At 39.5% G+C, this 27,716-nt stretch overlaps 1 protein-coding gene across 24 annotated transcripts in view; it reads right to left on the bottom strand.

Moving 5' to 3' along the window:
- CLASP1 (cytoplasmic linker associated protein 1) overlaps positions 1-27,716 on the bottom strand; it is a 193,501-nt gene that overhangs the window by 14,026 nt on the left and 151,759 nt on the right. For 11 of the 24 annotated variants that reach the window (XM_033003511.2, XM_042784364.1, XM_042784366.1 and 8 more), the window contains 7 exons: positions 19,310-19,453; positions 17,975-18,081; positions 12,883-12,999; positions 9,008-9,158; positions 7,745-7,991; positions 6,789-6,982; positions 4,985-5,113 (listed from right to left, as the gene is read on the bottom strand). In XM_033003511.2, coding sequence (XP_032859402.2) covers positions 4,985-5,113; positions 6,789-6,982; positions 7,745-7,991; positions 9,008-9,158; positions 12,883-12,999; positions 17,975-18,081; positions 19,310-19,453 — 1,089 coding nt within the window. The remainder of the gene's footprint in view (positions 1-4,984; positions 5,114-6,788; positions 6,983-7,744; positions 7,992-9,007; positions 9,159-12,882; positions 13,000-17,974; positions 18,082-19,309; positions 19,454-27,716) is intronic. The other 13 variants (XM_033003530.2, XM_033003538.2, XM_033003532.2 and 10 more) reach the window with 3 other exon arrangements.

Genomic DNA, 27,716 nt, shown 5'->3' with positions numbered 1-27,716 from the left:
ATAACATAAGAAAAATGTACGTCCTGACTTACCCAAGACAGAACATGTCAGGTTCATAGGCTACACAGAGCACCAATGTAACATGCTGGGATCTCAGCAGGGCAGCACCTGTACCTAGGTGAGAGCTGTATGTAGGATCATAAACTAAAGTACTTTGTGACGCTTGCTAGTTGCAGCGTCTCTGCAGAAAGTCATACAGGATGAGGCAGTGTAGGTAAAACCCCACTGAAAACTTAAGAGGCTTTGTATGCTACTGTGAAACATGCAGCGTGCCAGAGAAGTTTATTAAGCAGAAGAACAGGGTTTTGCTTTCAGGCTTACAAGGCATGCGGCTATGTTTTTGAGCCAATTTTTGCCATCTAGAGGTGGTTACTTAAAACCTGCATAATCTAAGCTGGAGGGGATGAAGGTTTACCAATATTTAGCAAGGTAAACTCCCATCCCTGAAGGCTTTACAGTCTGATCCAGACAGGAACAATCAAGAATTCTGTTTCAAAGCAGGAAGTGGACTCAGCAACGGGGAGTGCTAAAGCAGATGAAAAAACAATGCGATTTTTATAAGGGATTCAGAGGAGATGAAGTAAATTAGACTGCTTCTCCTGTGCACCAAATATTTAAAATGTGTTGGGAATTTGAAAAAGCACATAAATACATACTATGAAACATCAACAACAGCCAAGCTTCAGTGCTTGGCAGCTTCCAGCATGGACTATATATCAATTAACCTTAAAGACTGTCATCATTTAGTGCTTCTTTATTAAGCTACATTTTGCAGAAACCTACACAGATCCTACCATCATCAGAGGACAGTTGCAAATCATCTTATAAATGTCAGAGGTCAGCCTAAAAGCACCTCAAGAAGATAGTAACAATTATCTGCAGTTAGTGGATAGTTACGATTTCTTTCTTTTTTCAGTGCTACCTCCCAATTATGCTTATTGATCTTCAGGATAATAAAAGACCAAAATTACATATCTAAGACATGGTGCAATTTCCTTTCCTTACCCACAGTACGCATCAGCTCAGTCTACAGACTTAGTTGCAGAGAAAAAGAGAGTGTCAGAGACAGAAGCAGGGAATTTGAATTGGCTGTCCTATGATTTTCACTTTGTGACCGTTTCCCAAGCTAATGAACTATTTCTGTTTTAATATACTCAATAAGAACTTATACTCATTTTGCTGGTATGAATCTGAAGCAATGTCATATCAATGGTATCGGGTCAGCAGGCACCATCTCTCCTTAGTTATGGGTGAGTAACTACACTGGAACAAATGAGTTAATATTAACTAATTGGCAACAGAAAGATGGTTCTCTTCCAAATAACTCCAAACAAAGAGTGATAAAAATCAACAAGATTTAATACCATCCACAACTTCAATTATGTTCTAATGCTCCAAAAGTAAGTGAAAGGCATTTACATGTCAACCCCCATAAATATTTACAGTTATGACTGAAGCAGGCTTGACTCTCCACATCACCCCATTAAATCAACAGCATTGAATAGACTGTTATACTACAAACAGTGTAAAACCAGGCTGAAGTTTAAAAATGCAAACTAAACATGGATCCCAATCCAGAGTCTTCTAGTCAGTAGCCTAGGGTTACATTAATTTTGAACCCCCATTGAGGTCTGTGCTTTGCCTATCTCCTGCATTTGCACTCACGACAAGGTGTGACTCAGCACACCTTGTTTTCCTCTCCTGTGTCCCTGGGAAGAGAAGTGGTCCTCTTAGCTGTGCTGCTCCGCTGATCCTGTAACTTGCCTTCAGCAACAGAAGGCAGAAGAGTTCTAGCAATGGCAAAGATCCAACCTTCTAAAGACTTCTGCTTAGACTTGGAAAAGCAGCCAACTATCCAGGCATCCCAAAATACCTAACTATGCTAACACTGTTTTGATACTTTTAATTATATAATCTGGAATAAAGCCACAGACCCTTTTTGTTTCAAACAGCCTTTAACTAGATATTGGCACTCCACTGGAGGAGGGGGTGGCATTTGCTGGTTGATGACTGTGTTGGCTACAATTTGTTATGTGATCCCCCCTGGCCATGCTGAACAGCAGCAATATTGATGTTTGGGTAGACAAATTAACCTTCTTGATTTCCAAAGAACGGACTCTTAATACAATGACTTCTTGGAGACAGTACCCAAGATTAAAAGTTCTGTACTGTGCTCCTCTTCAAATTCTCTTTGCTTCATCACTTTAGCTTGATTCTCCAAGGGTCATACATAACGGAAAATGTGAGCAATAACCTGGGGCAATTAGCAGTCTCTGTACTGAAGAGGAAACTGAGGTAAAACAGAGAGAAACAGATAGAGCTTGCTCAAAACAGTAATTTTCTGAAAACATATGCAGCCTGTTGCACACCAAAGGATCTCAAACCATAAACCAGGATCACTACTGTCTTATTCTGCAGAAGGAGCCCAGAAACATAACAAACACTGGAGTGACATCCTACCAGGGCATCACTGGCACAAGGATTAACACTTCCTAATCAAATCATACAGCAGTTTCCTTGAAATAATTTTTACAGTCTAGAGGAAGATTTTATTTTATGTAGTCTAAAGATGGTACACCACTGCCTTTAAGATTGCTCTGATTTAGTGAAAAAGAAAACTGTAGAACAAACTGCTCAGATCTTCCCTTTCCTTCTTCAGTTATTCTTTGAAAGTGCCCTTCAATCACAAACTGGTAAATCTTCACTTAATCTCCCATTCAGTGGGATCAAGTCAAAGGGCAGCTCCTGCACCCCTCCTGGAGAGAGCAGCGCTGCAAAGTCAGCAGTGAGACCGAGCTGGAGGGCCACTGTGGGATGGCAATTTGTGACCTTTTGGCCCAGGGCTATGAGTTTGACCAACTGAGCCATACCCAAATGGACTCTCAGTTAATTTTTCACAGACTGAACTGAATCAGCAAGCCCCAGCTACAGGTAAAAATACCTAAAGCATATCTCCAGGCGTATCTTTAGCCTAGCTCATGTAGATACTCAAATGCAGGTTGGGAAACCTTTCTTACTTGCACAAATGCTGATGTTCTCAAACTACTGACAGACAGTTGATGCCTTCCGTGGGCTGCATCATGGTTCTGAGAGCCCCATTTACACAGGGATCGGAAAACACACATACATAGAGTGAAAAAGCCAGCACCAGTACCACCACTTAATACAGCTGTGCACACACAACTCTTCAGCAAGAGATAGCAGAACAGGAATATACCTGCAGCACAATGCTATAGCAGCTGTCACCCAAAGGTCTCATTGCAGCACTTTCAAATATGATTTTTTTTTTTAAATTACCAAGGTGCTATGCAAAAATATTGTAAACCAAAGGCATGCTATGTACAGCACAGCAGCTACTTGCTAATAGCAATACAGCTCAATTATTCTTCTATAAAGAAATGCCAGAACTCACATCTCTTCACTCCTGGCTTAAGCTTTGCTTTCTCTGTCGCAGACTTAATTCTTCTCTGCTTTTCCTCAGGAGGCACCTCATGCAAATCCTGAAGAATCTTTCCATACCACAAGCATGAAGAACAAAGTGTGGAGAGTACAGAGGCATAAAGTGTCATGTTTTCAACATTGTTCCTGATTTCTATAAAACCCACCAGTCCCATGAGGACAGTGAATTCTGAGGGACGTTAAAAACAATGCCAGAGACAAACTGGAAAGGTCTTGCTAGAAATGGCAGTTTTGGAGGACTCTCAGAAAAAAATACAAAGGGCACCGAGTCAAGGTGAGCTGAGAAGTATGCAACCAGGAAAACTTGCCAATAAAAGGCACTCCTTCAGAACATAATGTTTTGTCTGACTGCTTTATCAGGAAATTAATTTACAACTGCTTCTTATTACTCTGAACTGAAAATGACAGGAGTGCAAAGGCTCTAAATCACAGAGAGGAAGGTAAGCAGAGTACAGCAGTCCTCATTCACTAGAGGATTAAACATTTTCTACTTGTGCATTTTAGAGAAATCCAGCTTGTTAGCTTATTTCCCTGAGGGTGTTTCTTGTTTTGTTGTTTTGATTTTTAAGCTGTAGTTTCTACCTCGCTCAGCTGACATAACATTGTGCCAGTTATGCATGCTCTGGACCAGTCTGATCTATACAATGATCTTCTCCGAGGCCAAAGCTCTCTAGGTGGAGATGCCCCAAATTGTTAGTTTAGGACAAGCCTGTTGCAGAGAAGAATAAATACCTTAGATGTTAAAGCAAGGACTTTGGTAACAAAGACATCACAGACATATAGAGAAATTCATGTGGCACATTCCAAGGTTTAGTTCAAACTTGCAATACGCACAAGGTAGATTAAAAGATCCAGCTTGGAAGTCAATCTACAAAGATTGGCTTTAAATGTCATTTGAATTGATCTACTTCAAACATTATCATCACTGTCCCATTATTTTTGCTTTACTCCAGAAAAATACTTTCAGTTTTACATACAAGTTCTTTCACAAAAGGAAAATAAAATTCATCCTTCCCTTTGCTTCTTCCTCTGCCCCAGCTTCTTTTCAGCAACGCAGCCTCTTTGTTAAAGTTCTCCAGCATGACTCAATTTCACTATTCAAATTTCACAGACAATTCTGCTTGAACATGGGCTTTGTGTTCTCCAGTACATTTCCTATCCTTACCCATACAGACCAAGGGAGCACAGTGCCCCGGTGTGCTTTGCAAAATTACTAAACATGCACTTTTAAACTACGTGGTCTCAGCCTCTCCCAGAATGAGCAAGGAAATCCTGGGAAGTTGATATACAGTGGCCTACAATTCCAGATAACTCCAAGTCCACTTAAACAGCTCTGTCAGTCTCAACTTTTTTCCTCCCTGCTTCGGCATGTAAAAATCCTGTCTCTTCATACTTGGGAGACAATATCAATTTGTTTTACTGTCAAGATGGGTCAATGTCTTTGCCTGTTAAGTCTCACAGACCCTACATTTCTCCAGCAGTTCCATATTGCCTTCCCAGTAGCAAAACTGAAAGGCTCACTCACCTCTTTGTGGGAATCTTTATGTGCTTCCAGTGTTTTCATGATAGTCAACTCCGCATAGTTCTTAAACCTTGCCGGCTGGTTCCGTAAGATCTCTCTCAGGACTCGCAGTGCCAAGGCTCTTATTGAATGCTGTGTCAAGAGAAATCCACATTAGAAAAAGTCACTTCTCAAAATTGTAGTTTGAAGTAAATTCTCATGGCTCTCTACACCACCAGAAACCTTATATTACTCTATCAGCTCCAGTGGAGTGAGCAGTGTAATCAGTATTACTAAACTAAATTTAATTCATTACAAACTAAAATTCAGAATTGGTCTCCTTGCTTGCTTTTGCACAAAAATTCACATAAAAAGAACATTGTCACAGATACAAGAAAGAACCAGAATTAGTCTACTTCGTTAAAATCCATACTCTTTTGGCAATGAAGCACAAATTCATACCCAAAGCAGCATGTCTGCATTACATGAACATCAAACCAGGCTCCATCCATGCAATAAAGCTGTTTCTCATGTACTAACGCAATAAAATCCACTCTCTTCCTGTAACTCCTATGGAAATTACTTTCAAGAACAGTTAAGTCATTGTAGTCAAGGCTGACCTGAGTGTTAATCCTTTATATCAAAAGATCATTAGCAGAAGGGATTTATAACACCTGCTTCAATTTCGTAACTGTTATATCAAGTTTTTGGCCTGTAGCCACTCCAAATAGATTCTATCATTTCAGCAGAGGAATACTTACTTTATTCTCTATTTGGCCTTTAAAGCATGTCCTTCACTAGTCATCTGGAAAATTCATGCAGTAGTACAATTCACATGTACTTAGAAAGCCACCATATTCTCCGATAATGCATGATGATGCTATCATTAAACATGTAGGACCGGAGCAGATCATGCTTATTCTACGAACGACTGAGAAAATATCAGCCACCTACACTGCTTCAGAATTAAATTTTTTGAGATCGCAGCATAAACGTTACAAGGAGTATGAGAAACAGAATGGATTTTGAATCAGATAAAACAAAAAAAGAACTGCGAGCGCTTTGAAGCCTAAATATTGTAACGTTCAGAGTGAGCATGGCTCTGATGTGAAGGCGCAGCAGGGTGCTGAGCCTTTACCAATTATCATCGTGCTGCAAGCAGAACAAATAGCCCCAAGTGGAAAAAGTAAAGTCTAGCCTGTAAATTACCACTTTGATCAACTATCAAATATAAAGCTGTGTTAATAATGCAGCTTTATTTAAATACTTCAAAACAAGATCCCATATAAAAGCAGTTTGTTCTTGATGACATTTTTGCGAGAGACATAGACCTATCCCATGAAATCTAATATCCTGGATCTTTAAACCACACAGAGGAAAAAAAAAAAAAAATACAAACCAACAAACTAATCTGTTCTAGTGTGCCTTTATTCTCCATTTTTTGGGAATGGGTATGATATAGTTAAGAGCCTGTAACTTCACCCTAACTCAGAAGGGAACAACTTGTGAAATCTTAATAGTTTTTGTGCTACATTGGAAGATAACTTCTTTCCTAATTCTAGTGCAATTTCCTAGTTATTTATTACTAACACTCCGGAGGGAGGGGCTAAAACTGGGACACTTCAAAGCTTAAAACTCATCACTGAACACACTGAAAATGAAAGTGGAGTTGTCAACTTTGAAAAGAAACAATAAGCAGTGCAGCATCACTGATGAGATGCTGTACAAATGCAGCAGGTTTCATTTCAACTAGTGTGGAGGAACTATGGAACTACCACCGTAGATGAAACAATGTACAGGAGAGATAAGACAAAAATCTGTATCTCACATCTTTGTCTCCAAGGGTTTCCAGCAGCAAGAGCAGAATTGTTTTGAAATGTTCCTCCCAAACTCCAAGATTATCTTCCCTTGTGATCTTTAGCAGTTCCAGGAGAGCTCCTTTCCGCTCCTCTACCCGCTCGTTGTGGTTGGAGAGCTCTTTCAGAAGATCAGCCACCAAATCTGAATGGTCAATGGGTACTTCTAGGACAAATGGCAGTGAAACCATTTGGGGAAATGGGGAAAAAGATCAAAGATGCCAAGATTACTAACCCTCTACAGAAAAAAATGCACATAACAAGATGCCCTCAAAAATGCATCACATTCCAGGTGGCCTCAGGCAAGCAACAAGAGAATCCAACTAGCCCAAAATTTCACCTGAGTTTTTAACACAGCTCATAAATCTGCAGATGGCTTCTAATGAACCAGGAAGAGATGATGACTGAATTTCATCCAGTTCCAATAATTATTTCTACAAGATGAGAACTGCCACAGTTTTTTCCAGACACACACACACCCAAAACCAGTGATCACATGTATGACCTTTAGATCAAAGTACAGTGACTCATCAGTGTACTGCAAAAGAATAAAGTTAAGGTGTAGCATAACTTAAATGAAGTGAAATGCTCAGTAACAATGAGCTATTGAGATGTTTCAGTCATAAAGAGTGGAGGGTCCCCAAAATAGTGTCCCTACAGATGCATTTAGATGCTTAAGGGACTAGTTTGAGGGAACCTCTAGGCAAGTAAAAATTAAAACTGCAGTATAAGATTTTCTCAATAGACACAGATCAGGTTCTGCTGATACATGAGAACACCGAGTATTTCATACCAAGCCTCGACTCAGATGCAAGGTAATACACAGCATATGCATGGGCAGGCCTGTATCCGAGAGCACTACCCATACACAAATATACCAGAAACAGAGCAAGGTGTCTGCAGTTTTATGAGATACACTGATACAAACCATCCCGAAGCTGATCCATGTCATCATCGAACACTGCTTCCTTCAGGGCAGTCTTGTCGTAAGTGTTAATTGTGTCGGCATAAGGATAGGGGTTATATTCTCGAGCACGTGGCCCTGAAAAGGCGCGGGGAGGCTGGGTGTTAAGTAAGGAGGTTTTGTTATCTAGAGCCATCCTTCCACCTTCCACAATGTCACTGCCTCCACGGACATCACTGGTAGGCACAGCAAGGCCACCATCCCGAGACACCTGGGGGATCAGAGAGAAAAAACATGAGACTACTCAAATTCTGTGGAAGCTGTAGCTTTTTTGGAGTTCACCCACCAACATGAAGAGGCATAGAATTGTTTACATGTACATAATACTGGAGTAAAACTTATATAACCACAACTGTTCCAAATCTCTCATGATTGTAGTGCAAAAAGCTATGCTAATATTCCTAAATCTAAGTTAATATTGCTAAAACTGCACAATTTGGCAAAGATCATCAGCTTTGGAACAGGACCAAATTTGCTAAGAAAGAGAAAGGAAGCAAAACCAACATCCTCCTCATGAAACGTCACAACCCACTGATTGAGGAGATTGGATGATGCTTAAGCAAGCTCATGTGAAATGAACAACAGAAGGGTCCCAAAGAAAAATCTTGGACCAAGAATTTTTAGCTTTGAAGGCTCACTTAATCTACTAACGTAAACTTGTTTGTCCAGATAGAAAGCAAAACTGTCACAGAACATCTCTAGTTGGAAGGGACCCATAAGGGTCATAGCTTAAGATTTCCATAAATGGTGAAGTCCATGTATTTAATTAAAACAAACGGCATCTCACATGGTAGATAATTCTGTAACCATTCATGCAGCATAAGGTACCATATCAGTTGTGTGCTCAGAGTGGTTATGGGTCCTTCCTATATATGAAGTAGTAAGTCTGTGTGGGAAACCACCCATACGTTTTAAGAACTAACATTTCCCATTACAGACCTGACTACACATGCTCCATGAAAAGGCATCACTGAGCCATGCTGAACAACTCCCACAGAATCCCAGTGAGCACATTTCACACCAGGCTAGAATTCAAAGGGAGCAAGGGAATACTTTAGATGGACCCCATAATTTAGGTATAAGAAGTTAGCAACCAATAAGCCAAAGACACTTGCAAGAATACAGCAGGAATAACTGAATTTTGTACACTAACAATCCAAAGCCAGGTTTGAACACAATGTTTTAAAATTTTGCCTATCAGCAGACATTAATCAATCAAATACTTACAATGTCACAGTCTTTCTTTCCATCACGTTTGATTGGCTCATTCAAGTCCTCTTGACTACGGAAACTAAATTTTTCAATTGCTTCTGTGACTCCACGAAGAGAGCTGTAGATTTCATCAGAATTTAGGTTCTCCGTGTCATAATCCAGCATACTAAAGACCAAACATATGAAATGTCACTTATGAAATTGCAATCCGCTTTTGACTATTAAAAAAATAATGCCAAGTCAAGATAGATGATTTGTTGTACCCTTTCTAACAGTGACTTGTAACAAAACATGGATGAAATCAAACCAGACCTTTGGTTTGAGCCTCCCCTCAAACAGAATTAAATCTAGGAGAAGCACCACTGAAATCAGTGGTGTTACATTGCTGTGAGGGGAAATTGGATCCACTGTTTGTTACATTCCACAGCAGTGAGTGTGCTAGCTCCTGTAAACCAAACCAATCTATCCCCATCATGGTAATGGTGTTATTTGAAACGGAAAATAAAGAAAATCAATCACTTTGAGAACTTAAAGGGTCGTGACAGCTGGTGGAAATGAAATCAATGAAAATTAAGTTTCATAATATATCAAATATATTCTATCAATGGATTCAAATGTGACAGATTTAAGTGAAAAAGAAAATGTATCTTGGTGTAAACCTTAGTCTACTATGTCCAACTTTCATTTATAGAGTAGTAAAACCAAAACCACTTGCATGATGCCTTGATAAAAGATGCATTTCAGTATTGAGCCTAAATTTGGGAATTCTTTCACTCAAGTTTGATGCTTTCTTGCAGTCTGTCTGTTCCTCAGAAATTCCTCAGCAGCATAAAGCCACACAAGTTTTGGGATTCCTTGAGGACTTATCCAAAATTAAGTTCCACGAAAAAGTGCCTGGCATGCAAGGGCAGATGATATGAAAAGATGTGGCTAAGAAGAGAAGCTCCTACAACCTTTGAGAAAATGAAAAGGCATTATTGGCAGGGCTTTGCTCTATCTAGAAGTTGAGTTTGCATGACAAGCAGTTTTCCAACAGAGATTTAATGAAGAGACCCAGTAACTGAGAACAATTTCTCTGGGAGAGTCTCAGATCTTAGCAGAGCCAGAAGCAAATAAACCAAAAGAATTTGAGACATTTACATCAAGTTGTTTGTCAATAAACAGCAAGAAGTGGCTCCCTACAGAGGTGAATTACTATTTCTTAACAGTTTGGGAAGGATGACAGAATGGGCTTGGAGGAGGATGGCTGAATAAAGAGTTGTATTCCTTTTCCACAAAAGAAAGATTCCCCGTGAGGTGGGTGGCAAAAAAAAAAAAAAAAAAACAAACCCAAACAAAAAACAAAACCAACCAACCAACCAAAAAAACCCCACAAAATCAAACAAACCAGAAAATCCCTTCTGAATCCTGGGTACACAGTATTATTTTCAATAGAACTAGAAGTAGGATGTTAAATATCTAGAACCACTGGGGTTTTTTTCTGAGGAAACTCAGGAACTTCAGACAGAGGTTAGGATTGGTGCTGCCCAATTCCTTCGGGATTAACACACTGAAAATAGACATAATCCCTGGCTCCCAAGCAACACGCTCGCACTATACTCACACAAGCATCAGCACCATGTATTCTGGCAGAGAAATCTAAGAAAAACTCTCCAACTTTAAACAGTAAGACCAGGAAGAAAGAGAAACCACTTAAAGAACAGATCAAGATCAGGAAACAAAAGCTGTTTATAAACCTACAGAAGTCAAAGTATTTAGGGCTTTTCAGACAGATGAATGACACGAATGTGATGGCTTTCCAGGCAGAAGTGAAGGCAGTCTTTAAATTCTTTATAAGGCAGGGATAGGAAAACCTTTGTTTCATATGATCTCAAAAAATATTGATTTTTAGCTCAAGCACGTTTAATTCATTGATCTGATGGGGTTCTTGATACAATATTTAAGTGAGCAATGAAACTGCCATTCAAGAAGGTATATACATGTGACTGTACCTGTGTAACCACACCAAGAAATTACATGACTTACCAAAGGTCACACAATGAAATCAATGGCAAAAAAATGAGAAATATTCACAGATATACTGACACTAAATCTTCTCCTAAAATTGCTTCTTTCCTCAGGGATGAATATTGGTTTACACTGCTACCAAAGAATAGATCAAAGAACACGCTGCAATGATAAAGGACTAAGGCAATTTCTCAATGAAGAGCCACCAATCTGATGAGTTTTTCAAAGCACAAAACCACATTTTAATAACAATCTAAAGAATCCAGTGATTTGATATGTGAAGAGTAAGCCTGTGTAGGAGATCACATTATGGCTATGTTCTACATGAATGAAAGCTCTACATGTGAACACACACATGTCTATTGACAGTATGTGTGCTGGAATACTTCACAGACAGCACAATGTGGGGAATAAAAAATAAAAATGAAATTACACCCACCTTTCAGGAAAAAAAAAAAAAAGGCACAAAAGGAAAAAAAAAGACTTATGACCCATGCAGAAAACTAGAGGAAAGTCACAGGATTAATAAGTGAGTAGAGATGAGCAGTGTTTAGGGATGTCACAACATTATTTTCCATCTTCTGCTGCACTAAAACAATGCAGCTCTCTGCAAGTTGATCAAGATACAATTTGGCAGTTTTCCAATCTGACATGAAATATATTTTAGCTCCATAAACTATTATTCAGTTTCTAATCCAAACTATGTATAAGTAATCAACAGTTTAGCATCCTCAAGCAGTACACAGTAACCCACTTCCTTGCACTTTCAGGCTCTGGGCTGGAATATAACTAGTTTAACTCCAAAAAATCAACATGGATCTCTTCCACAGATAACTCAGTGTCCTAGAAGAATCAGAACATGGATTTCAAGTTTTAGTTATGCAGGTATTCACAGAGGTACGGACTATGGGATTCTATTTTCTCTTTCAGATGTCACAGATTCCCAGATTTTGAGCCCTCAAAGAACAATCTGTTTGCTTTTCTTTCAATAGTTTTTCATTAGGAATTTCCTGCTTCAAAGAAAGACTATATAAAGTCCTTCCTCAGGTAATAGGTATATTTAAGTCAGGAAAAACCACAACTACAGAAAGCCTGTTGTCAGGGTATAAACTTAAAAAATCCAAAGATTTTAAACACAGAGGTTTGACAAATTACATTTGTATTCAGAAGGTTTTTTTAATTAAAACCAGTATACAGCTGTAGTCCAGTATACTGATTAAAGATCTGCATGCAGATTGGAACAAAATGTGATGGCAGAGGAGGAGGAAGAGATGTCAAAATTAGCAACTGATAACCTCTAAATCTTGAGGTAAGGACAATTTTAATTTCAATACGACAAACTTCAAGATGTTCCACAATCAATACTACACAAGCAGCTGGTAAAAATCATATATGCAAGCTTCATCCTCATTGTCCTATGGTTATTCACTACCACAGATGTGAAATCAGTACTGAGCTGTATTTGTCTGTTTGAAAGTATTCATGCACCACTTGCACAGGTCAGAGAAGTTGAAAGACCTTGCCCATGCTATCATAATGCAACCAGTGCCTGCCGAAAGTGCTCAGCAACTGTGTTCTGCATTGGAAACCAACTGTGAAGCATACAACCATTCAGGAACCTGGCAGGGAGGAAGAAACTGGAAAAAATCCTTTTTTTTTTTTTCTTTTTTTTTTCCCCCCTCCACTTGCATGCCACATCTTCCCCAAGCAGTGAGCAAGCAGCTGCCTGTCACCTCCACTCTCTGAAAGCTATCATAATCTCTCTTCATTTTCCAACCAAAGCCTCTGCAAATCATTTCCCACATTTGAACAAACCCCACAGTGTGAAAGGTAAATAATACTGTGACACCTCAGACAAGTTGGTTTAACAGGTAGCTTGTTACCTGGGAGAGTAAGAGCGTCTGAAAGTCTTGTGGGAAGGAGCAGTGGGGATGGAGTTAGGCTGAGAAAGGGGAGGGGGGTGCTTCGACAGCCCATCTGCACTCCAACCCCAGAACCGACTGCCGTGATCAGAGGAGAAACAAAAGAGAGAAGAAAAAAAAAAAAAAAAAAACAACAGAGAAAGGAGAGGGAGAAAAAAAAGAAACTATAATCTGAGTGGCTTAGTGCTGTTATGCTGCCTTGGAGAGAGAGAGAAAAATTAATAGAAACAAAATTAAACAAGAATACTCCCTTGAGCCTCACAGGTCATTGTTTTGGCCTTTATTTTTCATTTCCACTTTTATTCCTGACATAGTGATATGGTTCACAGAAAAATAGTCCTTGCTTATACTAACCAGTAAATTTTACAAATGGATATAGCCTCTATAAACAACTCTTAAAATGCTAGAAGTGAACAACCCCTGACCATGCATCCGTATTCAAACTCTAATCTGGTATTTGCAAGCAACAGGATTTCCCTGGAAGAAAGGAAAGTTGATTTTTTTAATCAGACACCCAAAGGTAGCTTGTGAAGTTCGGCTCCTGGTGCCTCTAAAAGAGCTTGCAATCAGGCGCTACACAATCAGGAAAACTTTTCAGGGATTAAGATCTGATCCTATTTCATCAGATTCAAACTGACTCCAAATATGCAGCAAGTGAAAGTCCATATAGAGTGTAAACATATCCTGTAAATTGGGGGCTTGGCCCAGGTCTCAGCAGACAAACCTGGAAAGACTGGATGAAACCAGCCTCTACATTGATTCAGACCTCTCCTCAAACTTTCACAAGCCCCTTCTGGTTACTGTTTGATCCTGTGCCTTTGGGTCAAGGCATCCATCCCTGCGCCAATTTGTCTAACTGTTGTTTTTGCCCTGTTCCCCATTTATGGTACACAGATTTTCAAAATCATCTTCTAAATGAGAATATAGATGCTTGAGCTGGTGGGGTATTCAGGACATGGCTTTGTTTCTATTAGCATACTGTCTCAGAAAGTCACATTTGTATACACGCAAGTGAAAGATATTGTAGGATCAGAAGTGGCAAACAAGTCAAGAATTGCTCCAGTATAAGTATCAGCAAAGCCAGGTGAAAGCTCCTCTGAAGAGTGGTGTCAAGAAATTCGTTCATTAACCAGCAAGAACCATAGCTATTACATGCAACTATTACAGAAATACACCAGACACCCAGACTGCTGATCAGAAGTCTCACAGCTCATGTCTCACCTACCTGCATACAGGCCACCAAACAACACAGGCCTACCCTTATTGTAAAAGGTGGTGGCTTATTTTATTTTTTTTCCATGTCTTGTCTTTCTCAACTGAATACTAAAACTGTCACATTTTATTTTTAATAGTATTTTCTACTGTCAGTGAAAACACAAGCATGTAAAGTTACATAACTACACACAGGTTTCTGGGCTACTAATAAAGGCAAAAACAATAGGGCAAACCTATTAATTTGATATTCTTTCAAATATTCCTACAGAATTCTAGGTGAAAATTCACAACCTGAATGTAAATTTGAGCTTACAGAAGTTCACTTGCCATTCAGAACAGTATTCTTACACTGGAGTACTTCACAACTTAGTATTTACCTTTTTGTCATGCTACACCGTTTACTAAATCTCAGAAGATTTTCTCTGTCAGCACAAACTCAAGCCATTCATCTAAGCATTGCCCAGGAAACATTCTTTCCTCTCAGTCAGAAATACGTTTTTGTTTTCCTATTATTTTCAGTCTTCCCAAGTGTCCTCCCCTGTTCTTCTTCTTCAGAAAACAACTCTTTCCTCCATAACTCCTATCCCCCAAAACTAAAACTGTCAAGACAAAAAAAGCAGGATACAAATGCAGAAGTAACTCACAGCTGCAATGGATATGTTCTAGTGATCATGAAGCAGAACTGGATGGAGAAAATGAAAGCAGGAGAAGGAAGGACTCTTACCAAGGCTCTGAAAGCTTATTACCCTTCTGAAGACACCAACATCAGGGGATACTTAAGAAGTTATCACCTGGATACGCAAATTAGCTGTTTGATTCAGCAAAGTCCAGTTCAACCAAACCATCTAAAATCTATCCAGAGAGTTTAAATACATGTACACACAAATACACATGTGCCCAAATAAAAAAATTCAGTCACCTGGAATTCAGTTGTGATGGCAATAATATGGGAGAAGTAATGTGGCCAAGAGCAATGGCATACATGCATACTATAGAAAGTCCGTATCAGCGAAGTCTTGCTGATTAATACTAAGGATATTGTCCACAAACTGCAAGTAATATCGGAGAGCAGCTATGCTTAGCAGCATTTTTATACTCCTACAGGACCCAAGCTATTCTTCCTACACATAACCCAGCCCCAAAGATATATATGTCCCTGGATATGACTCTTCCAGTCTGTGCATCAAGAAAAAATTCAAAGGAAAATATCATCTTCAAAACCAAAGCTGACATTAAGAACTGGAGATAATCCTTCAACTCAGTGCACTCAGGCTGCTTGTGCAAGACATAGACGTGGACAAGATAAGCAGGGCCCACATACGGAACAGCCCAGGAAGCAATGGGCATACAGAACCTCGGTACAACCTTTTGGCAATGGGTCCCATAAAAATATAAAGCCAAGCCTACTTTCAGAGAAGGGCTACACAGAGAAACTGTGGGAATATTTATCCTTTTACACTATCAGAATGACTCAGGAGTGTTCATTTTCCAAGTTTGTAGAGAGAAAAGTGACATTTTACACCACTGATGAATCACCAACAACAAGCATTTGTAATGGAAATATGACACAGAAGCATCTATACCAACAACTACAATATTGCAGTGTACCCTACTTCCTGTAATCTGTTAGTACATCTTCTAAAGCCTTTTTTCTGAAAGGACAACCACGTATACTCTTCAGAAACAGAGCTAAATTCTCCCTTTTTCTGTAAGTCAGGACCATGCTCAAACTGTGCTACAGAAGACATTTTCAAGAAAGATGCAGTCCAGCAGAGCATCAGAAGCTACTGCCACCGATTTGCAGTACTTGCCACCAACTTTTCTACAAATGCTAAAAATCTGCAGCTACTGTTAATGCTCAGAGGTCACTCACCAAAAAGAGTAGAACTTCTCCCTTGAATATTTTTAAAGGGCTTTTACAGCAGCTTCCACCTTCACCTCTTACCACTGAAGAGTAACTTTTACACATCACTCGAATAACTAAATCCAGCAAGGAAGCAGGACACACTTCTTGAAAAGACACGTAAATCTTTGGATCAACATCTCCAAGAACGCCACAGAAAATTGAAGGAAAGATTGTTTTCTAAATGAAATTCCTGGCCCACTGTGTCAGTGACAGTTTTGTCTTGACAACTTAATGGCACAATGCTCTGGAATTACAGGCCCTCTCCAACTAGTTCTTGAGAACATATCACATGGGAAAAAAAACACTCCAGTTCCTAAACCCAAAATGCTAGAAAGCAACAGCAGCGACAAAGTATTAAGTGTATGGTGAATGCTTTAATCAATGTTTTGATACGTGCACCCTGACATCAAGAAGTAAGAAGAATGCAAAGACAAACTGAAAAGCAGTGAGTGAAGTGGCAAAACACAGTTGTGTCCTAATGGTAGAACTCAAAAAGCATAGTAAAAGGTCATGGATTTATAAAATAAGTGCTACATGCAAAAGTGGCCAGCAAAGCCACAATGTAACCACAGGAAGACATATCTCAGTTTATAATTTCCCATGACAGAAATCGACAGGGCAACAATGCTCAAACTAGTCAAAAAGGAAGCAACATAGTCGGAACCATCCCCCTGAAACTCTACCACTTACTTTCTTAATGAAATCTTTGTTGAAAGAAAAATTGTAATAGGCAACTCAACCTTGACTTGCAATTTCTTGGACTAGTTTTGAATTACAGCAGATTTAAGAGTCACAAAATGTATTCATATATCCAAAATCTTCTCAGGAAACCCCATGTGTTCCTTATATGCTGCTGGAATTAATATAACTACTCATTAAAGGCTAAAAGCCTATGTTTTTCCTGACACATGGGAACTCACATGTCTAAGCATTCCTCCAGACAGGGTTTAGCAAGTCACAACAGGGCTGACCAAAAGATTTCAGTGTAAATTACTACACTGGACTACAAACTGCAGTCCTCACCCAACATGTTTCCTTCTGTCTCTTCCATGACAAACAAAAGCAACCTCCCATGGGGAGGGCAGGCAGACAAGAGCAGCAGCTCTTAAGCTTTCCCAGCATGAAACAAAGCTTGTCCAGGTAACAATCTAATACTTTCCTCCAATATTTATATGGTTCAAGAGCGTTTAAATTCATATCTCCTCTGCTCTAAATTTTTATGGAGCAAAACATGTACATTCCCAATATCCAAGAGTCCATGTTTGCTCAATAAAAGGTTTTGGAGTGGACCAATATATTCTTGGGTATTCTTCAGCAAAACAGCTGGTTGCAACAGACCTGTTACCCAAAGAATCAGGCCATTATTCTGCTGGTGAACAGCCAGAAGAGTGATTTAAGAGGTATTCAGCATTGAAACACAGTCACCGCCTCTGCTTGCTCTGCACCCTCACAAAGCATAAGAGGGGAACAGGAGATTCAGTACTTCTCAGCAGCATAAGCACTGTACTAGTCAGATGAATTACTGATCACAAGGTCACACCTAAAAAACAGACACAATCTGAAACCCTTCACCCAAAAGTCATCACATACTTTATGACATTTGCAACCTCAACAAGACCTAATTTCTAATGCTGCCATTTAATATTACCTTTATTGAACCCACAAATGTGATTCTGGAGAAGGCTTAGTTATGAAAGAAAATTAATATTACAAAACAAGACACTAAGATTACACAGATAACATGAGGACTAGAACACTGAAGTCAATCACCAACCATGTATTATCATGTTCAAACCCTGTTTCTTTGGAGCAATCTACTGTAAACTTTTGGTCTTGTTTTTGCTTTCAAAGTGAGTCATATTCTGCAAACGCACGCTCAGTGTTGAAATCTCTTAATATTTTGCAAGTGGTTTAATTAGCCTGCTGCATTACCTTGGAGACAGTCCACCATGGGAACAGTTGGTAGGTGAAGTTAAGGGGCTGGTTCTGCTGCTGGAGTGCCGGGAAGGAGTCCGACCAAGGGTATTGCTGGGGGAACCCTGGCACAGAAGCAGGAAGACAGGGATTAGCAACATGTTGCAACGTACAGGCAGGAACACATAATAACAACAGGTCCAAATATTGCCTTTGTTTGCGCTAGACAAGCTTAGTGCAGTTTTGGTTCTGGCTCTTGACCAAAAAAACTGCAGCCACGATTCACATAGTCATTAATACATTCTTAAAAGCTACTTCTCCGAGGATAGAGAAAGCACATGGGCACTTTTCTACAATTCACAGTACCTGCAGTTTTAACAATGCAACACGTACGGCCTGCAAATATTGCCACAGAAATGGCTTATCAATCCACCAGGCTACCCAGCTTCTCAGACAAAATTTGTCAGACTCCAAAGTATGCAGACCATTACCCTGGCTATTTAGCAATTTAATTATGTAGCTATTTTCCACATTGTCTAAAGCATTCTGATTGTGCTTGTTACGAGCATAAGTAAGCAATCTAAGTTATCATTTTTCCACTGGCCTGCACAATCACTTATACCACAGCAAAGTGAGTAGAAATTACTCCCAATTCCAACTCTCTTCACACAGAGGTACTAGAGAATCTAGTCCATTTGCCTGGAAGCCTAATGCTGCAGTTCTAGCTGACACAAAGGTCTACTTGTCCCTATTGATGATAGGAGGGTTCAAATTCCAGCAAGTTTCACAAGATTTCCACATAAAAAAAGGCAAAAAATACCCTAATCCTTGCTGCTCTGGGGGGAAAAGTAGTTTAGAAGAACACTTAAGTCCTCTACTAACATATTCCATCAGAGATTTAACAATATTTAAGAGCTTTATGTAAAACCAAAACTTAAGGCAATAGGTGTAGACTGAGGAGACCTTGTAGGTCACAAAGATCCTGCAAGCTTCTTAGCAGACAATATATCAGTTATTAAACAGATTTAAATAGTAGTAGTAATCCCAGAAAATTTGTGGTATCAGGATCTCTGTTTTAGCCAAAAGGTCGTTACTGGCAGGATTTTCAAAAGCATCAGCCTGAAAGGACAAACCCCACCAACTTTTATGTGCTTCTCAGCAATATTTTTTTTTTTAATCTGTACTGGTTATGACTATATTAAATTTAGAAATAACATCAAACAGAAGCCTCAGTTGCCATATTGCTTCAAGACAACAGTTACAGATAATTCATACTACTGAACATCTGCAACAGCTTATGAGTGAGCTACTCTCTTAGGGGCTCTGCTGTTTGCAAGGACAAGGGCCTCTCACCACACTGGTGTTACTGGAGTTCTTGAGGTGGTTGTGCAGGAGCTTGGTAGCACCATCCTGGAATGTTTTTGGCAAGGCACCAAGTAACATGGTAAACTCAGGAGTGTTCAATTCAAAGAGAGAAATCAGGACTATTTGTGCTGCCTGAAAAGAACAAAGAAAAGACCATCAGTTTTTACTTTGATAAAAGCATGCATTCTGTTGGTAACGATCCTTATGGTAAACGATGTGTGTTTCATTTAAAAAGACAACTCCCATACTAGACAAATTTTTGACATGTTCCTTGTGATGCATCATAAGAAACAGCTAACTGCTATAGCTAAAAGTTTTTAGTTCTTAGTTTACAGTATACTTTTGCATTTGTATCATTAATGTCTTAGATGTGAAGTGTAAAGCTATTCACAGCTAGGGAGAAAATCCTACCATCATCCTGTCCAGCACGTATTTCAGTTGAACAAGTTACTGCAAAAACTTACAGGAAACCAATAAAACCAGAAGCTCAGATGAATATGAAGAATCTAGGATGGCAATTTGTCATTCCCATGCTTTCTATTTTAAGTGCAAATGGGACTAGTTCTCTTCCCACCCAACCTCTCCTCATCCTAAGGATCCGGTAAGTTTGTTTCATCAGACAGACAATCCCTGCTTCTGTTTTCTCACCTCTCCTTGAAAGTGGCCATTTCAGCAACAGAAGACTCCATCTCAAGTGGAAAATCTACTGGGATGGTGAGAACCACCTTTCTCTCAACCATGGACAGGCTAAACCCCACCAGATTGCCTAAATTTAATAAGTGAAACCAGGGTACCACTGAAACAATTAAGAATTTTACCATTAATTTCACTAGACAGGGTTTGCCCTATCTGCCTGGAAGAATAGCTGCTAGAATAGGATCTCCACTAACTGCATTAGCAAACATACAGCTCTGCATGTCTTGAACTAAGACAATGGAATCAAATGGGAATGGAAGCAGAATAAACAGATTGCAGATCTGCAAGAGTAATCAACATCACATGTTCCTATCTAGACTTCCCCCAGCAGCATACAACCTATGTTGATCGCACCAATTCTCGTGTTTCCCCCCTGCCTTTGCCTTGAAAATATACAAAAATATAAAAATTGATTAAAAGAATAAAAATGAAGCAATGATGAAGGACCTCTGATGGTCTGCAGCACCACTTTCTCCAACAGGGGTGCAGTCATTGACAGAGCAGCCTCCAGAATACACATCTGTATACAAAGCAGTGGCTTCATCTCACAAAGAAGCAAAGCTACACATTCTCTTATTTTGGAAAAGTATACATACAGGCTTAGGAAGAGCAGCCACTTGTGTCTGACCCTTTGAGGAACTTTCTAAAACCTCATAAAAATGAAAAATAACTTTACAGATAGTAAAAATATAATTCACTGCTGTGGCGATAACTGTACATTCATTGTTTCCATCAGTTCACGGAAGGAGTTTTTAGTAATGTGTTTGTAAAGTTGCAATAATTAAGTGGATCTGCAGTTCCCTGTGAAGTGGAATCCTTTAGCAGATGATGAACTCGGGTACACAAAACGCCTTTCATAGTGGAGGGGAATCAAAGTACCTCATTGTTTCAGTGTACAGATTGCAATTCAAGCTATACTGTTCCTTCTGCTATCAGCCCCAATTTGCAGTAACACAGCTTTGTATATAAAAACATTTTTTCATCCATGAAAGTTTGGTAAGTAACATCCTTTTCATATGGCCAATAAAAAACGGAGGCACACAACATTCAATGGGCTTCCAAGGACTGCAGCAAACAACAGGTCTTCAGACTCTTCATTCCAGACGGATCGTGCTGCCTCCTGCCAAAACTCACTGACTTTAACGGAAACACAGTATGTCATTATTCACTTCACACCAAAGATCTAAGGATGAAGAAGTGGGGAGATAATTCTCCCCGTGGCATTAACTCCATACTCTATCCTCCTCTGACTGAAGTTTTGGGCAACTTTGCCATGAAGCCTGACTGGAATCCAACAAGGACATGCATTTCTGTCCATTTTTGTCCAAGAACTTTTAAGTTTTCACCAGCATAGTATTTTCTGTAATAAAAATATTACTGTAAACAAGAGATCTCAGAACAGTAGTCAGCATGTTGAACTGAATGCAAAGTGGTAAGTCATACCAAAGTACATTCCCGTTTGTGAATGGCATGCATATCTGGGATGGTTAGGAAGTGGACATGCAGATCTTGTGTGTCAGAACAAGCAGATCCCATATTCACAGACATAAAGAAAACCAGGAAAATTGATCAACAAGGTTTCCAGCTTGAGAGATAGCTCAGAGAATGGAGTATCTGGAGATATCAACTGGTGAGACAGGAGTTGCCCAAGGTACATTGAGGTGGGAAAGAATTTCAGATACTTTTCTCACATATCTCCCACTGACAGGTTAGAAATAAGGTCATTCTTGGAGACCTCCTAAGTAAACAGAGCAAAACGGGTGCAAGAGCACATGTACCCTACTATGTGATGTTCTGGAGGTATCTCTCTTGCGTGCCAGAGAGGTCTAAGATGTATCTCACAGATATGAGCAAAACCTTCACCAAAGCTCCACCAGTGACTTTATGATCCTATGGCTTCACTTTGAAGCACAGGGTTATCTAATTGGTACAGTTTAACCCTAACACAAGCACCAAGCACAGACATTGTGCTACAGGAGTATCCAAGGGAAAGTTTCAGCTCCCAGAAGTCACTTCAATTTTGTTCCACTTTTTTGTTTTCGCCTTAATGAAAACAGGACTGTGCTCACACTCCTTCCTTGCACAAAATACTGCTTCTCTTTATGAGCGTCTGCCAGTATTCTGTGTAACCAGTGCTCTTCAGTAGCTTTGCTGCTGCCTGCAAATAGGTCATTGGTCTTTGAATAAAGTGCTGAACAGTCACCCACAATGCTTACAATCTAATGTGGTCTGAAAGAAAGCAGACCTGTAAGCGTATGCTTTCTGAAATAAAGCCAAGTACTACTACAGCCTGGGAGAGGTGCTCCAGTAAAGCTCTCAAAATCAACACTGAAGTTACATGGGCTAACCTTGGCTGTGTTCTTTTTAAGTAGTCCTCAGCCATCCAACTGCACCTCTGGGTTTATTTCAGGCAAAAGCCATTATTTGAAAGTTCAGCCGTGATTTTCTACTTTAGATTTAACACACAAAAGGTCTTCATCCCTGCTACCGTAAAAATCAAGAACACTGTTACCACTGTCCTCAAACACTGCTAGCTTGAAATCACATTTATAACATGCTCCAAGTTTCACTCTTGCAATACTTCCCAGTTCTAATACAATTAATTGTATTTCAGTAATGAAAATCATTAGGAACAGCATATTTCTACACCTGTCTGAATAGTTAGATCTGGACACTTGATAATCTTCTAAATTTCATTTATCTAGCATATATTTATCTAGTCAAAGGACATCTTTTACAGATAATGTTTCTAAGAGTTTTAAATCTGTGAATTTTCAGCTGGTGACAAACCAGAGGACATTTTCATAATCTCAGAATCACTGGTCGTTTCTGAAAATTTTGGCCCTTGTTTCATTAGATTACTCAAGGAGTAGATAAAACAAGCAATAAAAATCTTATTTCTGTATACAACGTACAAACATACTCCATGCAACACTCGTGCTTGATGATATATAGTTTGAAGAAAGAGTAATATCTGAAATTTTCCCTTGCCTTTGTGTCCCTGTACCATTAGTGTGGAACACTAATCCATCTCCTTTCAGTGACATATAACGTAGACCCTACAGATTATCTAATCTTAACAAAGCAGTTCTCCGCTGGCTTGAACTGGAGGAACTCCAGTGACTTCAGAGCCTAACTATGCTAGTGAGGGGGTCTGGCTCCATGTCAGCTTCTGGAATCACATGCAAAGGGTCACTTATGTAACTTCATTATTTTCCTTATAACAATGCATCGAGGGATCAGGTTCCACAAGCCGGTAGCAGCTCCCAAAGTTTCACACTTATGCCAATTCAATTCATGCTGTCCAACAGTGTCAGCTGCTAAAGGGACACAAATGCTTTAGCAACTTCTGTTTTTTGTTTTCACCTAGACAGTGGGTGTTGGCCAGAGTTATCAAAATCTGTAACCTCTGTGACTTGGTTAAATTATTATAAAGTCTCTTTGAAATGGTTTGGGCTCATTAAGCAAAAAGACCAAGGCTAACTGGAAAAATCCATTGATTTTAGGAAGGAAATGTGGTCAGTGACCTAAGCTTAATACAAGTGCCTTATGATTGCTGCTGTCACTGGTCCAATAGACCAAGCAGAATAAGCAGCTAGTTGCCTGAGCTATATGAAAGCAGTTTTCAAGTTACTCAAACTTTTCTTGGCAATGGGCTCATGACACTGGCAGCCCCATAAAAGGAGAGAACCTCATACCCTGATTGCTTATGAGGGACTACAATAAGACAGTTAACAGAAAAGCACACCAAAGCCAAAAATTACTTCACAGACACACTTTTTTCAGGCTCCCAGTCAAGGTCTCTTTACACAGCTAGACAGTTGAGTTGAGACTGCAAACATGATTAGTGTGATTAGTGCACACGGTTTTTAGTCTACCTGTTTACATTTCTCTTCCAAGTTTCCTTCACCAGGACCTGAGGAAGTTGTAGTTGTCCTAGATGGCAAATCCTCACCCACCCAACTATGCATGGTCTAGGTTTGACAAACAGGAAAGTTGATATTATTTAGAGAAAGCATGGAGATTTCAACTAAATCATCTAAACAGTACACATGCTGTCTTTTTTTGCAGAAGAGTTTTAATCAATTCCCTGCTTGATTTCAAGTAACAAAAAACATTAATATTTGGTTTAACCAGAAGAGCCTCCCATTCAGCAGAGGGCAGCACTGGATCAAAATTAAATTCAGCCACCACTCTCAGGCTTATAGATCATCCTTTAGTTCTCCTCCAAGGCTTTCCTTTAGCAATCTCCTGATGGCCTCCATAACCACATGAAAACCTCTGCTGAGATGCAGAGCCTAGGCAGTGCTGCGTTGAGATGGCACTTACATATGGCCAGCCAGGAGCAGGGGAATAATAAGTGCTTGTATCTGCCCATACCTATCCTTGCAGACGTCTCGAAGTTCAGAGAAAGAAGCAGCTAAGAACTTGCGAACTCCTGACTTCAGTCCAGACATCAGTCTGATAGTCTACAGATGCTTTTTATCATGTGATCGGTGTGGAGGAAGATCCACACTACACTAACTTCTACTCACTTTTGACAAACATAATCATACTCTGTATGCATCATTCATTTCACCATCCAGTCTAAGGCAAATGTGGCTTTAATAACTTAAGACACACTGGAACAGAGAAGTTCTCTCTCATGTCACTTTGAATTATACTAAACTGCAGATGAAATATAGATCCACCGAGACTGAGAGGCAGCAGTGATACATTAGGCAGCTTGTATTAGCACACATTGGCATAGGGCAATGCTTTGATTCTCCAATGAACACAGATGATGTTAAGTGAGTTAATTCACATCTACCGAGAGTATTTGCAGGCTCTAAACAAGTGTTACTTAAGTGTACTTTCCAGCAGACAGTTAAGTGTTAGCTGGCAGTAAGCTAACAAACTATCTACCAAACCTCCTGCTTGTTCCTTTTTCAGGTCTAGAATCAGATGAACGTGAACATCCACATTACTGATATGGTAATATGAAGCACAATGGCTTCATCAGTTCATACATAATCCAATCATGTTAACTTAAGCATAAGTTTTTAAACACACAGTTTTCCCAAAAGACTACTATTAGAATATGCTGTTTACATCCACATCCCGAAAAGGAAGAATTTAACAGATTTAAATACAGAAATCATGTACAGATTAAATCCACATTGCCATTGTGTTTTATACAGTACGAAAGGCTTTTACATGTCATGAAGATGGTTGCATTACATGTGTCAGAAGCATCTCAAAGAAGTGTCAGCAAAAACTATGCAGCACTGAATCATCACATATTCAAATTACTGTTCTAACAAGAGATTATGACTCCCTGTGCATCCTGTTGTTTTGTGACCTGGGCACAGCAAAGACCATGGCAAAGATGTTCATTATTTCTGGAGAGCCAGATGTTACCCCAGAAGTAAAGCTGATGAAGGCTACTCTGAGTAACTTTGCTCCTTACAAAATGGCATTTGTTGCAAAAACAGGTTGCAGGACTAGAAACAAAGTTTACATTTCATTAACAACTGAGAAACTTCTATCATAAACCTGTGATGATGCAAGTCTGAATTCTGAAGGGGAGGTTCCCACATATAAGCTAAGAAAGAAGAAAAGCTACTGAAGTAAAATGGTTTGTAATGGAAACATGTACTTTAATCTGCATAGAGTTTTGAAATGTTGGAATAAGTATGACAGATTTATCCATCACAGTGTAGAGAAAACATTCTATGGTCTATTTATTGGATGGCTGTACAATGCATCAGGTAAATTCCATCTCTAATCTCGATCTTCAAAATAGATACATCACCTATACCTATGTAGAGGTGTGTGTTTATATAAACGGCACATACACACAAACATATTATGCAGATACATAATATAAGCATGAGTATACACATTCTCTGAAGCAATTTCTTATCTCGTATTATGATGCACTAGCTCTTCCTGTTTCAAGCAAACTGAATGTGCTTATATTACAAACTGCCTTCAATTCAAAGGATATTGGAAGGATCTATAAAGTGAAGAGATTAAGTTTAAGGAAATCTACTCGAGCACCATGTTTCCAACCAGCATGCGATGATTTACTGGCCACTAACACTGGGAAAAGCCATTTTCCTTACCCTGCGTACACTAAAAACATTTGGGCTCCCATAGCTCTCTAGCACCAAATTCAAAACAAACAGAAAATGACAGCTACTGTTTTGGAAACACAGCTAGGACATGGAGATCCTTTTTGTTCTAACAAGTAAACACTGAAGTCCACCAGCTGCCCTTTTTGATGTATTAAACTATTCTTCCTAACACTGACTATGTTTAAATGCCTGAAAAGAGTGCCTCTGTGCATTTAGGCTGTTTGACTTCTTTAGGAATAACCTGTGTCTAAAAGGCTGACCTCAACAGTATGGAAACAGTCCTCGTTAAGACTCCATAAGTCTGAAAAGAAATCTTAAAGCCTGGTTCTCTGGTAACTTGGCTCTTCATGGAACCCATGAGACACTTAAAGCTGGTGTAGGAATACTGCAAGAGTGCTAGAGAAACCTCTGACCCAGAAAAGCAAGGGCCTGTGACTGGGGAATATTAAAACAAATTGCCATTCAAAAACATTTCTGCAAACATCCTCTTTGCCACTGATACTGTAACAAGCCACGATCAACAGTGTTTATTGCCTAACACTGGTGAAGATGAACAATGCCATTTCAGCTCACTAAGAGTCTTTGGGACTGCTTTAACAGTGAAGCTTCTGTGCGAGAGTTGCTGAAATCAACTTGATGCTAGATGGAAAATTAAAGCTTCGGGGAAGATTTTATAGAAGTCTCTTGGCATCATGTTGCCAAGGAGCCTGATTTCACTTCTTTAGCAGTGTTTGCTTTTCTGTCTATCACTGGTCTTCCTAAAGACATCCCAGCAATATTTTATCCAAACATGCTCTGAGCTTTATTGATAGATATGATTTCCTTATCAAAGTGATAACATCAATATTTCTCAATAAAGAAGTAAACACATTAGCTGTTTGATAATATGAAGAATTTGTTGACCTGCAGCTTTCTCTCTGAAATCTTCTTCATCTTCCAGTATAACTCAGAAACTCAGTTTCCCAATTACTCAGTTTTAGGAAAAGAAATCTGATCCCAAACTTGTTTTCTTTGGACACCGCTAGATTTCACCTGCAAACCACTGGTGCCAATCCAAAAAGGGCCCTACCCCTAGATAGTCTGAGGGGGACTTCATTCAAATCACAGTAACACAAGTATTCTCCTGGGATTTTTTTATTCATTGAAATGGTTCTGGTATCTTACCAAGTCCCATCCACTGTCTGTATTCCAGGACAGAGCTTGGCCAAACTCACTACTGAGTGGGACAGGTGAAAGAAAAAGCTTTCCCAGTTATGTAAGTTGAAGGCAAAACATGATGTATATGTGATACGAGGCTGCACATAGCATGTCAAAATGCATTCAGGCTTGTAAAATACAACTACTGTAGAAACGTGTCATCAACAGAGAAGCCAGTCAGGATATCTGACACAAAGAAAAAAATTTCTTCCCTGAGACTAGTAGTTCAAATGATGATCAGGCAATACAGGTCTTGTTATTTATCATTACAACCAGAGCTCAGCCGATTAATGACACAGTAGGCAATGTCACTGGCCTTTCACCTCACAAGGCCTTGCTCCCCTTCAGCCTGCACAAGCTAAAATGCTGTGTGCCCTCAGACA

Source organism: Tyto alba, unplaced genomic scaffold (genome assembly GCF_018691265.1).
Source record: "Tyto alba isolate M040663 unplaced genomic scaffold, T.alba_DEE_v4.0 Super-Scaffold_7, whole genome shotgun sequence".
In the NCBI taxonomy this organism is placed as follows: Eukaryota; Metazoa; Chordata; class Aves; order Strigiformes; family Tytonidae; genus Tyto; species Tyto alba.
This window is presented reverse-complemented; position numbering and strand designations above follow the sequence as displayed.